The sequence below is a fragment of the Bubalus kerabau genome, chromosome 3, assembly GCF_029407905.1.
Source record: "Bubalus kerabau isolate K-KA32 ecotype Philippines breed swamp buffalo chromosome 3, PCC_UOA_SB_1v2, whole genome shotgun sequence".
Taxonomy (NCBI): domain Eukaryota; kingdom Metazoa; phylum Chordata; class Mammalia; order Artiodactyla; family Bovidae; genus Bubalus; species Bubalus kerabau.
In genome coordinates this window covers 186,006,093-186,019,807 of record NC_073626.1, presented here as the reverse complement: position 1 = coordinate 186,019,807, position 13,715 = coordinate 186,006,093, and the positions used below count along the sequence as shown (strand labels likewise).

The following is a 13,715-nucleotide window of genomic DNA, read 5'->3' as shown; positions in this document are numbered from 1 at the left end:
GCTCAGAGGGTGGGCCCGCCCCCTAACTCTCCAGAGCGAGGCTCCCCGGTGCCTAAAGGTGATCAGCTCTGAGCCCTGGGATTCTCTGGGGTCAGGAGGGACGAGGGCCAGGTTTGGGAACAGAGTCTCGCCCCTGGGAAGATCAAGCTGGCACCCCCACCCCCCACCGGCATCCTGAAGGCCCCGCCAGCTCCACTTGGCCTGCCATTCCTGATGATGACAGATAGGGACTCCGCTGGGTTTCCCCCCTCCCCAGGCTCTGGGCCTCCACTTCCTGAGAAGCGGGATGAGCCACCGCGCCCCCCCCCCCCCACTCCCCGCAGGCCCTCTGGAACTCCTCTTCCTCCCCGCTCCCCCCAGGCCTGTCTTACCTGATGTCTGAGTCACACTCAGGCTCCTGCCACCAAGAGCTGTGTTGTGACTCTCTGGCAGACAGTTTTACAACAAACACATTAAAAGCTCCCCGTGCTGGAACTCCTGGATGCCTGGAACTCCTGGATGCCGAACAGCCCAGGAGGAAAAAAAAAACAAAACTCTCCCGGCCTTTCTTCAGCCAAAATCTTTCTCCGAACCCCTCCTCCCCTAAGGGCTGCTCCACTGCCATTAACTGTCCTGAGTCCAACAAGGGGCTGAGAGTTTTTTTTCATAAGGAGACTTTTTGAGCGGCAGTTGGAGGAGGGCTGCAGAGTCTGGGAAGCCTGAGACAATGGAATCAGGCTGTGGGCCTCAGAGGACCAGGCTCTTCCCTCCAGCAAGGACCTGGGGACTTGGGAAGGCAAAGGTGCCAGGAAAGAGCACAGCTCCCCCTCAGTCCCGCCTTTGAGGAGGGGTGGCCCATGATGGATGGTCTGGGCATCTCATGCTGAGTGCTACTGTGCGCTGGGTGCTGTGTTCATCCTCCCATCAACCTTTGAGGTGGGAGCTGCATTATCCCCATTTCACAGATTTGAAAACTGAGGCTTCAAGAAGTGAAGTGTGTGTTAGTCACTCAGTCGTGTCCAATTGTTTGCAACCCCATGGACTGTAGCCTGCCAGGCTCCATGGGATTTTCCAGGGAATACTGGAACGGGTTGCCATTCCGTTCTCCAGGGGATCTTCCGGACCCAGGGGTCAAACCCGGCCTGGATCTCCTGCATTGCAGGCAGATTCTTTACTGTCTGAGCCACCAAAAATGAAGAGACTTGCTTGAATGCCTACAGCCAGGAAGTGAAGGAGCTGGGATTTGAATCCAAGTCTGCCCGCCTCCAAACTTTGCCTTTCACAAGACTGACTCCCTGCCAGCCAACACACCCCACCAGGGAAACCTCAGGGAAGCGGGGAGAGCCCAACGCAAATCCAAATCGGATGCACTTGCCCTTAGGGGATGGCCTTGCCAATCCAGCTCATCTTTTCTATCATTTGAGCCCAATCCACGGTGGCCTCCACACTGCCTCTTTGCCTCTCCAACCAAAGCTACTGTCCCCTCCTCCCTTCTCCAGCCAACAGAGACAAAAAGCAAGTTCCCTCTTCCCTCCCAACCGAAGCTGAGAAATGAGAGCAGTGAGACACAGGAACAGTTCTTTTATTGTACATTGGAGAAATAGCCCTGTGTGCTGGTTAAAGGTGCAACATACAGAATATCGAATTAAAAGAGGGGACAGCAGGGTAGGGTAAGGAAGAAACCTCTTGAGGTCCAAAGTTGCAACAACAACAAAAAAATGGTAGAAGATTTCCTCACGCAAGAGGCATTTTTGCAAATACCATGCAAAACAGGCAGCTGGTGTGCCTTAAGAGAACCCCTATAAATAACAGAAAAAGACACTCCAAGCATTCCTTTACGTGGACTCAGAGCACAGGGAAAAGAAAAGAAACCAAAATGCCTTTTGGCATTTCAAGATATTTGGCACTCTTGTGATTACATTTTTTTTACAGTCCATTAAAGAGAATAAACTGACACAATATTAGAGGAAAAAACAGGCTGCTCACACAACAGACTGCAGGGAGAGGTTAGAAAAAGCTCAAGCATTTTTTTTTCTTTGCTTTTTTTATGTGTTTTTTTTCCTGACATATAAAATGTGTTCGTTTGCATTAACTTGGGCAAATAGCTTGTAGCAACAAAGAAACACCAGCTTTACAATTCATTTTAAAATAAAGCAAGGATTCCTTCTATGCATGATTCCTTAAAAAAGTTCTCTTCTCGTTTTAAACACACTCTTGATAACTTCAAAAGATGACCAAAATAGGATGGTATATCTATAGAGATCATTTTCTGATTTGTTTTGTACATCCAAAGATAACAACATAAAAAAAAAAATAACTGGACAGCATTTCACATCCAAGTGCACAGAATCATTTTTGCAAGATTAAATAATGTAAACATTGGGAACAGCCAAATCAGCGAAGAATGCCAACACCCCAAAACACCCGGTGTTGCTTCATTATTTAAGTGGTTCAAAATCCAGATCTATAATTGCGCAATATTCACTGTATATAAAAAGAAATGGATATTAACTTTGACAAATAGCTGCAACTGAGACTTCTTTTTATTTCTTTACATGTGTGTATATAGTGATTTAATTTTTAAAAATTTTTTTTTCACTTTTATTTTTGCAAAGGAGCCCAGAGCCTTCTCCTTCTCACGCCTCATCTGTCTCCCGGCCTGACACGGATACAGGTTGTTGATTTCCTCGCGGGTAGCAAGCTAGTAATCAATTTCAAAGTGCTTTCTCTTTTCATGCTCTTTTTGCCAATAACTGTTAACCGCCGGTCTCACTCTTATTCTCTCCCTTAACTCATTGTCTTTGGGGGAGTTAGACACCAGGAGGTGCCTTGTCTGTCATATTTTTCAGCACGTCATCAATCCTATCATCTTCAATAACAACTGCAAAAAAATGGGGAGAAAAGCAGAAGTGAGCGCTCTTATTTGGGCCTAGCGGGGGGCCTGGTTCTCACCCGGCGGCATCCCCACCGCCACTCATCCTGGAGGGCGCATCTCTTTCGAAAGAAGGCTCCGGGGTCAGAAAGAGGGCTGGGACCCTGCCCGGGTGCCCCGAGCGCCGCGCGGGGGCAGCCAAGCCGGGGGTGGGGGGTGGGGGGGAGGGGGCCGGTGTTCAGAGGTGCGCGAGCCAGCGGGAACGTCAGGGGGCCGGTCACACAGCCCGTCGGGGGGTTCAGGCTTCGCTGGGGCCAGGCCCCCCACCCACCCCCCACGCCCCTCTGCGCTGCCTGCGGGCGGACTTGGCCTCTCCGCACTCGCCGCTCCAGAGGTCGGAGCCTCTCTTCGCTGCGGGCCGGGGGCTCTCCCGCCTCTCCGCATCCGCCTCTCTCTCCATCTCTGCCTAGCCTGCCCATCCTCGGTCTCTCCATCACCTCCCAGCGCGACGGTCACCTGTCGAGGTCTCCAGGCCTCTCTCTCTGTGTCCGGGGTGTCGGTCGCCCTCATTGTTTCAGCGGCTCCTGCGTCCCCTCTAGACTCGCGTCCCCGGCTCGCGGTCTCCCCGGCTCTGGCTCGCTCTCTCCCGAGCTTTGTCTCGGGCTCTGCTCTTCCCGGCCTCCCCCTGCCTCCGCCCGCGGCTTCCCTCCCTGTCTCTGTGCCTCGGTCTCTCCCGGCGACTATCGGTCTCCCTCTTGGTCCCCGCGCCTCTGGAGCTCCTCTTGGAGCCTCGCCGAGTCCCCGTCTCTCCCGGGCTTTTCCAGCTCCCGCGCCGAGCGCCCGGGCTCCGCAAACCCCCTCCCCCTGCCAAGTAACAATGAAAAGCCCCTGCGATCCGAAAGCCCCTCGTATTCCCCGCAGGAACCGGGCCTACCCCCGCAGTCCCCTCGCCGTCCCCTGGGGAGCCCTAGGACCCCCTCTCCCAACACAGACACACACACACACACACCCGGGTTGTAGATGGAGTGCAGCTGCAATTACATTGCGCAAAAGGGGGCAAGGGATAGAAATCAGAAAGCAAACTTTAGCACGGTCAGGGACCTGGGAAAACCTTTCGGCCCCCTGCGGCAGCGAGTGGCCGCCACGCCCCCTGGGTGACCCCAAACGCGGATCAGGCTGAGGGGGAGGGGTTCCCAAGGCCAGCCGGAGCTGGACCCGCAGTGCGGGATCCCCCACCCCCCACTCCCCGCAATTCTGCGCGACGAGATTTTAGTGGGTCGGAACGGTCCCCTGGGTGCTGGAAACCCTAGCGAACCGCCACCAGGCCGGGGTGCCCGAGAAACGGGTATCGGGGAATGAGGCGCGAACTCACCCCGCTTGCTCCGACCGATTTGGCCCAGCTTGGGCGGCCGCTTGTTCTGCCCGGCGCCGAAGAAGTTGTTGGTGTCCTGCAGGCGGCAGGAGAAGACCTGGCCCACGTCGCCGCCGTCGCCGTAGGGGCTCAGCTTCTCGTCGCCGTAGGGCAGCACCTCCGACATGGTCGCGTCCGGGGGCTCCGCGGCGGCACCTCCTCCGCCCGCGTCCCCGCCCGCGGCGGACAGGGTCAGCGGCGCTGGGGCCGGGGCCGGCCGGCCGGGGACGGCCCGCGAGCTGCGGCGGCGGCGGCGGCGGCGCCGGCGAGAGGCCCGGGGCGGCGGTGGGGTGGTGGTGGGGTGGGGGCGCCGCTGGATCGGGAGCGCGCGGCCGGCCCGAGCGACCCCGCCAGCGCCCGCGGCTGCGCTGCGCTGCGCTCCGGCTCGGCGCGCCGGGGAATGCTGCTCCGGGAGAGGCGAGCGGGACTCACATCCTCGGCGCGCTCGGGCGCGGGGCTGCGGCCGGGCCGGGCGGGGCCGAGAGCCGGAGGCGGGGGGGAGGCTGTGCCGGCGAGCCCCGAGGGCGCGGGGCCGAGGAGGGCGCACCCCGGGGAGCCGGGCGGGCCGGTCCTGCGGCGGCGGCGGCGCCGGTTCGGGGAGGCTGACTGGGGAGCTGCGAGCGGCGGGGCTGCGAGGGGCGGAGGGGGAGGGGAGCCAACGAGGAGGGAGGGCACGGGGGGCGGGAGGCGGGGGGCTGGAGAGGATGCCCGGAGGGAGGGGGGAGCGAGAAACCCGGAGGGAGACGCGGGGAGAAGCGGAGACGCAGAGAGAATGGGAGGCAGGGGGACTGACCGAAAGAGACAAGGAGAGGAAGGAAAGAGAGAGGCGGCGAAGCAGGGGCGGAGGGAACGTCCAGCTCGGGATCCGAGACGCCGGGGGGCGACAGGAGAGGGGGATCGCGAGGGAGAAAAAGGGAAGGAGGAGAGAAAGAGGGAGCAGGAGGCGGCTGGGACCCGGAGTCAGCCCGCGAGCGAGATATGCCGGCCGCGGCGCGGAGGCGAGGCCGGGGGGGAGCGCGGGGAGGAGCGGACCCGGGCCGCGGGGAGCGATCCCTGGAAGCCGGGCGACGTCACGGGGCCGCGGCTAGCTTCCTGCCCCCGCCCCCGGCACCCGCGTCCTGCCCGCGCCGAGGGGGCCCCCGGTGAGCCCCGCCCCGGCCCGGCGGCCTCCGGGAGCCTCCTCCCCGCCCGCTCCCCCGCACCCCCTCCTGCGGGTGTTTACCCGGTCCCGAGCGGGTGCGCGGCGGCTGCGCGCGGGACCAACCCCCCGGCTCTGCCTCCCGCCGGGGGCTGGGGAGGGGGGCAGTGGGGGGTTGTTCCGGGAGCTGGGGGCCAGGGGGCCCACGACGCGCACACGGGGAAGGACAGATGGATGCCGGTGTCCCTGGAGGCCAGAGACGGGGCCAGAAATCGGAGGGCACCCGGCGACCTGTGGACCCATCTCCCCCGCCGGCGCCAACCGGGGAGCCCCTTGCCCCCATCACCACGGGACCACTTTAGACTCTCGGGGCTCGGCCCCTTGGGCCTCGCACTCGCCCTGGAAGGCCCCGCTCCCCGCCGGGGCTCTGGACTGGGGCCGCCGCGGGGCCTCGGGGTGGAGGTGGAGGTGGGGCGGCCCCGCCTCCCCGAGGAGAGGGGAGCGCCTCATTACGCCGGGCTTGCCCGGGATGCCCGGCCCTTTGCGCCCGCTAACTTCTCTAGGGACGTCCCGGGCCTCCAGCCCTCTGCCCTCGGGGACCTCCCTTCCAGCAACAGCCACAAGCCCTGGGGAGAGACGGCGGCTTCGGGACTGAGGAGCGGGCTCTGGATCCCGGGAAGGAGACACGGGGGCAGCCCCCAGAGGCCTGGGAGGCGTGCCTGCCGAGCAGATGGTAACTCCGAGGGGGGCAAGGTGCGTGAGGAGGGCTTGTTATCCTCACTCAGAGTCAACAACACCTGCCCTACCCCCAGAGACGCCTTTAGCAGCAGAGCCAGCCTGACCACCGAAAGGGGCGGCCATGCCAAGGGCACAGAGCATGATGAGAGTAGGGCAGGGGAACACATCGTGGTCCCCCAAGAGTGTCAGCTGGCTCGACCAGCTGCACTACGAGGAGTCCCACCAACAGCAAAAGGGCAGCCTCAGCTTCACTTGCCCCTTAAATCTAGAACCCTGGGTGGTTTTAGTGCTAGAGGGGTAAAGGGGCTTCCTGAGATGGGCCAGTCCAGCCCCCTCCCCAAACTGTGTTAAAAGAGAGGCTGGCCTCCCCAGGCCAGACGCCCAGGGAGATGGGAGGAAGGGGGCTGAGAACCTGGGATGCAGATGCAATAGGCATGGCCTTTGGACTCAGGCCTGAGCTTGAATCCCTGTCCTGCCATTGGCTCAGGGGGTGACTTTGAGCACGTCACATCCCCTCTCTGAGCTTCCATGATCTCAGCTGGGAAATGGAGCCTGTGGCTCACTGGCTGCCTGTGTGCCTCACAGGGCCCTTAGGAAAATATGGTGACATCAGGCTTCCAGCGCCAGGCCGGGCGTGAATGTGCACCAAACACTTGAGAGATGACTTAGTGAGAAGGAACAGTAGCACTTCATTCATTCCCACTTCAGAGCTGCCAGAGCTGGAAGGATCCGTAGAGAGGACCCAGTCCAGTCTCCTAGTTTACAGACCGGGAAACAAAACCCAGAGAGCGTCAGGAACTTGCTCCAAATTTCCCGGCTTGTCAATGGAAGAAGCCGCAGGTCTCTGGCCTCCTTTGCTTCGCTCCACAAGCTGCCTGTCTCCATTCATTAAGGCTTTACTGAGCGTCTGCTCTGAGGTTCGCACCAGGCCAAGCGCTGGAAGAGAAAACAAAAGCATCAAAAGTAGGATGATGGTTAAAAGAAGCTCTTAGTCTTGTATCAGGCTTTCTCTTCCTCCCCTACCCCCCAAAAGCATCCTCACATCCGTTATTGACCTTGCTTCTCAAAATAAACACATTTTGAGACAGAAAGAGGAGACAGTACATTCCTGTTTAACTGTTCACAGAAAGAGTATGAGTGACTTGCCAAGGTCACAGGCCATAGTGACGGAGCCAAGAGAATCCACTTTTCCCAGCTGTAACTCCAGGTCCCCACAGTGGACACCCCACAGTGGCCACTGCACGCGGGGCTGGGACCACCCTGCTCATCTCATATGCCCCAGTTTCCTTCCTTATTGCCGAGTAACAAAGCAGTGTCGATGCCGAGCAGCTACCACAGTCCCACCATTCAGAAGATTCATGGAAAGACGCAGAGAGGGCTGGTGAGTCCGGGCACGCACAGTGGGTGAGAGCAAAAAGAAAAGCCATCTGTCTGTATGTTTAGTCGCTCACTGGTGACTCTTTTTGCAGCCCCATGGACTGTAGACTGCCAGGCTTCTCTGTCCATGGCATTTCCCAGGTAAGAGTGAGTTATTGTCTCCTTCTCCAGGAGATGTCCCCGACCCAGGGATCGAACCCACATCTCCTGCATCGATCAGCAGGTGGGTTCTTTACCACTGAGCCACCTGGGAAGCCCGATGTTTACTTTGCCTTGTTCCACATAAGGTGAAAGGGGGCAGCATCACACCTTCCCGGCTCAGTTGCCACACCCTTACTGAACCACTCATCCCTCTCAGGCACACGGCACTTTGCAGTCAGAAAGGTGTTTCCATGACAGTTCCCTTCATAGAGCCTCCCTTTAGCCTTCAGAAGTGGCGGGGCCAGGACACGCAGGCCCATTTGACAGATAAGGTTTCTGGAGGTTAAGTGATGCCTCCAAGAGCACACACACGTTCTGCAAGAGCGTGTGAATCAGTATGGTGTTCCTCCATCCCTACGCCACCGCCCCCCTAGCTGTCTCCATTTCAAAGGCCTCGCTCAGTCCTGCATTTGTTCAGCCTTCCCTGGGCCATTGCTTTATTCCGGAGCCCCAGACACGGAGGCAGACGTGTACCCTGGGTCTCCATCCATCCCTGCCTTACCCACCAAAGCCAAGCAGCTGGCTCTGAGCCAGATGTCCAGAGCTGTGTTGAAGACGCCACGTCCAGATGGAGGAGCAGACCAAGTAAGGCAGGAGTGGGGACCCCTTTGTACACCACCCATCAAGCAAGGCAGGAGTGGGGACCCCTTTGTACACCACCCATCAAGTAAGGCAGGAGTGGGGACCCCTTTGTACACCACCCATCAAGTAAGGCAGGAGTGGGGACCCCTTTGTACACCACCCATCAAGTAAGGCAGGAGTGGGGACCCCTTTGTACACCACCCATCAAGTAAGGCAGGAGTGGGGACCCCTTTGTACACCACCCATCAAGTAAGGCAGGAGTGGGGACCCCTTTGTACACCACCCATCAAGGAGGCCTGAGTCTAGTGCAGCAGTCCAGGCTGAAGGGAGCGGCCTTCACGGGGGCAAGCCAAGTTCAAATTCCTGCGCGTCATCTCCTAACTCCGTGGTTATCTCACCTCATGGTGCCTCAGTTTCCTCACCTGTCAAATGGGGGTAATAATTATTCCTACTTGGTGGCTTGTTCCAGGGAAGGAGATTATATATGTATCATGTGCCTGGCACACAGTAAGTCCTCAGTAAATGGAGTTATTAGCTATTGACTCTTTGTGACTGAAGAAGCTGATTCTCTCCTCTAGGCCTCTAAGTCTGCATCACAAAATGGGAAACTTGGAGAAAATCACATTTTTTTTTTTCAGCTGCAAAATCAACCAGGTCTGTCAAATCTAAAGTAGATAAAACCTTGCTTGAGGCCAAGGTGGGGGCTTCCCCCTCAAACCTCACCTGAAAGCCCCTTCACCAAACCCTGGGGCTCTGCAAACTGAGAACCACGGGACAGGGACCATGTCAGCGAGCTTCTTCACAAATCCTCCGCAGTTAAAGATGCATGTTTGCAAGGCCTGGCCATGCCCTGAGCCTGGCACTGGGGTCCGCAGGACAGAAAAAGAGAGAGCCAGCCCCAGACGGGCCCCAGCGTCAGATGCTCTGCCTGCCTTTGCTCCCTGGTTCCCTTCCCCTCTCTCCTGCCCAGATGGGGAAACCAAGGCGTGGTGTGCAGCATCAGAGAGTAATGGGGAGACTTAGAGAAGAGGGAGGCTCCAGGATGCCTCAGCCCTGGGGGTGGGGACTCTCCTGGCAGCTCAAGCGCAGGTTCCCGTGGGGCGGAGCCCCGGGAATGCTGAGCCTGATGGGGTTGGCTAAGACCCTCGATGGTCCATCAGGGAAGGCAGGGATGCGGTGCTCCCTAAGGGCCAGCGGGTCACCTCCAGAGACGCCAAGAGTCCTCCCAGCAGGGGACCACCCCTCTGAGCCAAGGCTGGATAGACACTCACATTGCCTCCAGCCTTCTCACCTTGGTGACTGGAACCTGGTGCTGCCCGTTCCCCACCCACCTTGAAAGGCTGGGCCTCTGCTGCCCACCCCCCTCCCCACATCGTGCATGCGTACCAAGACACACACACGTGCACAAACAGAGTGAAAAAAAGCCTGGTAGCCTACTGTGCTGAGAAGGCAATGGCACCCCGCTCCAGTACTCCTGCCTGGAGGATCCTGTGGATGGCAGAGCCTGGTAGGCTGCAGTCCATGGGGTCAGGAAGAGTCTGACACAACTGAGCGACTTCACTTTCACTTTTCACTTTCATGCATTGGAGAAGGAAATGGCAACCCACTCCAGTGTTCTTGCCTGGAGAATCCCAGGGACAGCGGAGCCTGGTGGGCTGCTGTCTATGGGGTCACACAGAGTCGGACGCGACTGAAGCAACTTAGCAGCAGCAGCAGCCTACTGGGGGCGGCTCAGACCTAGACTCAAGCAACAACCCAGGAAGAGTTCACTCACCTTTCCTTCATTCAGCAAATATCTGCAGAGGATTTTCATGACAGCCACAGTCCTTCCCTGTAAAAACTCAAAGAGTAGTGGCTTCTTTGCTTTGCTTTGTTTATTCACCAAGACCCTTTCTTCAGATAAAATCTTACAGGGAACCTCAGTAAATACAAAGTAGATAAAGGGCAAGTTGCCGGGGAGCTAAGGGCTCAGGACCCCACCTTTTGGGCCCTTCATCCTCCCCAGAGGGTCTCCAAAGAGCGCCCAGAGTGCTAGAAGGCTCTGCACGAAACTGCCTCTAGAGTTCGTCTGGTCCCACCACCTCCATCACAGGCGGGGGAGCAGGGGCCCATGGTGGGGACTGGACTTCTGCCCCGGGTCTCACACCCCTGCACGTCACCGCAGCTCAGAACAGTATCCGGAGGGGACCTCCAGCCACACACACACAATCAGTCACAAAATAAGAGGGCTCTTTGCAACGATGAAGTCTGTTGTGTTCCTTTAGAATAAAAAGATCAGAGGGTAATTTTTTAAAAGGTTTTATTATACCAACGACCCGGCAAAGTGAGAGTCCCATGGGCTCTTCAGGAGAATGTCAGAAATGGTGAGGACAGGTGGGGGCAGCTGAGGAGCCCAGTTTCACCAGGAGGTGTGGGGTGGGGGGTGGATCACTGGTGTCCTGACTGCACTCTACCTGCTCAGCCACTGCACATCCTCACACAGAGGGTGGGAGGGCTGGGGGCGGGGGTGGGGGGAGGTCCTCGGACCTCTGAGAGAGCAGCCCAGAACCAGCAGGTGGGAAGTGCCGGGGCTCCACACCATCCTGGGGGACAGTTGCCTCACTCAGGTACAGGCCAGGAGGAGAGCTGCGGCCGTGTCTGCGTGACCCTGAGCACTGCAGACAAGCCCAGGGATGACCGAAGCCTAGCGGACAGATGGTGGGGATTCAGGAGGCTGGCATCCGTGGTCTGGCTTCAGCACCTGGGCTCTGAATATCTAACCAGGCTCCTGAGAGGCCTGAAGTCTCCTGACTCAAGAACCCCTGACCTCAGTGGATGAGCTGAGTAAACCGTGACCGCTAATGGGGACTAAGGGGTGCTGACCCCACTGCATTCAGAAAGGGTAGGCCTCTGACCACAGCTCAGTCTCTGGGAAGAGCTTCCCACACCCCGGGAACACATATCCACACTCAGTAACCACAGAAGGAGGCTGTGATTACCCTCTCTCTCTTGTGTCATCCTTAGGGGCTCTGAGGTCCAAGAAGTTGAGTGAGGAGCCCAAAGCAGTACACACGGACCTGGAGAGGCGGCGGGTCTGAGTCCGTGCCAGCCTCTCAAACGTTGGGTGATACTGCCTCCCTGCGGACACCTGGGAATCAGGCAACCCGGGACAAGCCTCTTCTAGTCTCCGCACCTCATCCCACCCACAGACCGAGGGGAAAGAGGTTATGGTCCAAACATCTTGCACACGGAGGACCCCCTCTGGGACTCGACTGAAAGAGATGGGTTCTACTTCCCAGATGCAGAAAACTGTGTATGCAATTTCCAGGGGATTTCTGAACCGCAAAGTTCTTCCAGATAAAGAACGCAGGACTGGATCCTGTAAATGACTTTCCCCACTGGTGTCCTGTAAAAACAGAAGAGCTTTTTTACACCTTAAAGCCAGGACCCTCACCCTGACTCTCCCCTAAACCGAGGGTCAGACCTATGGGGGCTCAGCTCTGGGAAGAACAGTGTGACCATGGGCCTCTGAGCCCAAACTCCCAGCAAGGGCATAGGCGCCGCTCTGGCCTCTCGGGTTCCCACATGGTGTTACTCAGGCACATCCCCATCCGACAGATGCAAGGTCATTTGGTGTCCGTGTCAGTCTGGGAGGTCGGCAGTACGGAGAGGGATCTTGGCCCACTGCACGGTGGGAAGGAGTCAGCCCCAAACGAGGAAGGCGAGCTGCCCAGCTGGAACCAGAGCCTGGGCCGAGAGCCCAGGCCTCCCGACAACCAGCTCAGAGCTCTGTCCGCTGGGCCTGGTGATGAGCGAGTGAAACGAGGGGAAATCAGCAGCTCAACCCCAGCTCCACCCCTTCTTACCTGCATGGCCTCCCAGCGGTCACTTCGCTGTCTGAGCCAGATTTCCTCTCAGTAGTACAGTGCGGGTAACCAGATAAGCCTCATGGGGACACTGAGGATCAGGTGAGGGTCTGACTGGGTCCCTAGGACGAGACCTAGTGGGGCAGCTGCCCAGCGGTCAGCTCCACGCAGTAAGTCCCACTGCCTGGAGCCCTCCAGGGCCTGCGAGGGTGGAGAGAGGGGCTTTCTCTTCCTAGGAACTCCTGGGTAGTAGGAAGGGCAGCAGCTGGAGAAGCCAGGGCCTGGGCACAGAGGCCCTCCCCACCCTGCCCTGCCAGACCCTGGGCATCCAGAAGAGGAGAGACGGGTCTGGGAGGAGAGGTGCCTGGTGCAGGTGAGAAAGATGCGAAGAGAGACAGACTCACAGAAGCAGATGGAATCCAGCAGAAGCAGAGAGACTAAAAAAGCCCAGAGAGGAAGACAGATCCACGGGAAGAGGAAGAAACTCATTCACACACTCAAAGGCAAGAGGCAACAGGGTAGACGAGAGGCGGGTCTGTCGAGTACAGGAGTTGACAGTTCTGTCTCTTTGCAGAGGAGGAGACAGAGAAACTTGATACCTAGGCAAGAGGGCAGAAGGCAGAGACAGGACAGAGGAGAGGATGGCAAGGGAGCAGGCCAGGCCAGGAGAAGCAGGATTTCTCCACTGAGAAAAAGCTTTTGGGGAGGAAAATCAAAAGCTATGCCATGCAATTTTTTTCAGCATCCTTTACCAGTGTGAAGTCATCTGGGTATTTTAAGAACATGTGATGCATTATGCATGTCTTATTTTTTTGTTGAAAGAAATCATGGTTAGTATATTTAAAGATGTGAATGCCTGGAAAATTATAGGGAGGGAAATGTGGGATTTTTTTTTCCCCTCTGAATTTTCTGGGATTCTCAGTATTTTCACATCTGCACCCGGCTTCCTGGTATGTTGGGCAGACAAAGGAACTAGAGAGAACATTCCTGCTTGTCCCCTTCCCAGCCTGTGCCCAGCTGTGTCTGGTGTCAGCAGCCCCAGGTCCTTCTCAGGCTCTGTTCTCAGGCCTCTTCTCCGGCCCCCAGGAAAAGAGAAAATTGCACCCGCCTTTGGAAGCGCCACCTCAGTGTCGCCTGCAAGGCCTCTGGCAGCCGCAACCATGGGAGCACAGCGCCACCTGGAGGCCATGGTAGAAATCGCAGCAAGAGAGGAATCCCATCACAAGCCCTGGAGCAGCGACGGGCAGGAAGAAACGCACATTATGCGCCAACGTACTGCAAGCAGGAATGAAGCCCCATCTGATGAAACAACTTAAATACTAGGAAAGACCGTCGGGGGTGGGAGGCCTGGCGTTATGGCCATGTGGACATTTATATTGGTGTGTACCCCGTCTCCGGCCTGGAGACCATTCGGGTTCAAGATACAAGGTGTCTGGTGTGCTAGGGGCTTAATAAGTGCTCGTGGAGTTCAGCTGAGGCCCTCCAGGGTCACAGCCCAATCCTAGAGGAATCTGGATTTGAGTCACCGAAGGTGAGGCCACGGCTCTGGCAGGAGCAAAGGGTAAAGGTCAA

At 57.8% G+C, this 13,715-nt stretch overlaps 2 protein-coding genes across 2 annotated transcripts; one reads left to right on the top strand and one right to left on the bottom strand.

The window, feature by feature from the left end:
- Nucleotides 1–1,545: 1,545 nt before the first annotated feature.
- Nucleotides 1,546–4,862, bottom strand: CAMK2N1 (calcium/calmodulin dependent protein kinase II inhibitor 1). The gene is made up of 2 exons (XM_055574867.1): nucleotides 4,224–4,862; nucleotides 1,546–2,860 (listed from the first exon to the last, which is right to left on the bottom strand). The coding sequence occupies exons 1-2, from the start codon at nucleotides 4,387–4,389 to the stop codon at nucleotides 2,790–2,792; spliced, it is 237 nt and encodes a 78-aa protein (XP_055430842.1). The 5' UTR covers nucleotides 4,390–4,862; the 3' UTR covers nucleotides 1,546–2,789.
- Nucleotides 4,388–11,375, top strand: LOC129647366 (homeobox protein cut-like 1). The gene is made up of 3 exons (XM_055574498.1): nucleotides 4,388–4,853; nucleotides 5,150–5,404; nucleotides 11,302–11,375. Exons 1-3 carry the CDS (start codon nucleotides 4,388–4,390, stop codon nucleotides 11,373–11,375), a joined length of 795 nt encoding a protein of 264 aa, XP_055430473.1.
- The last annotated feature ends 2,340 nt before the right edge of the window (nucleotides 11,376–13,715 follow it).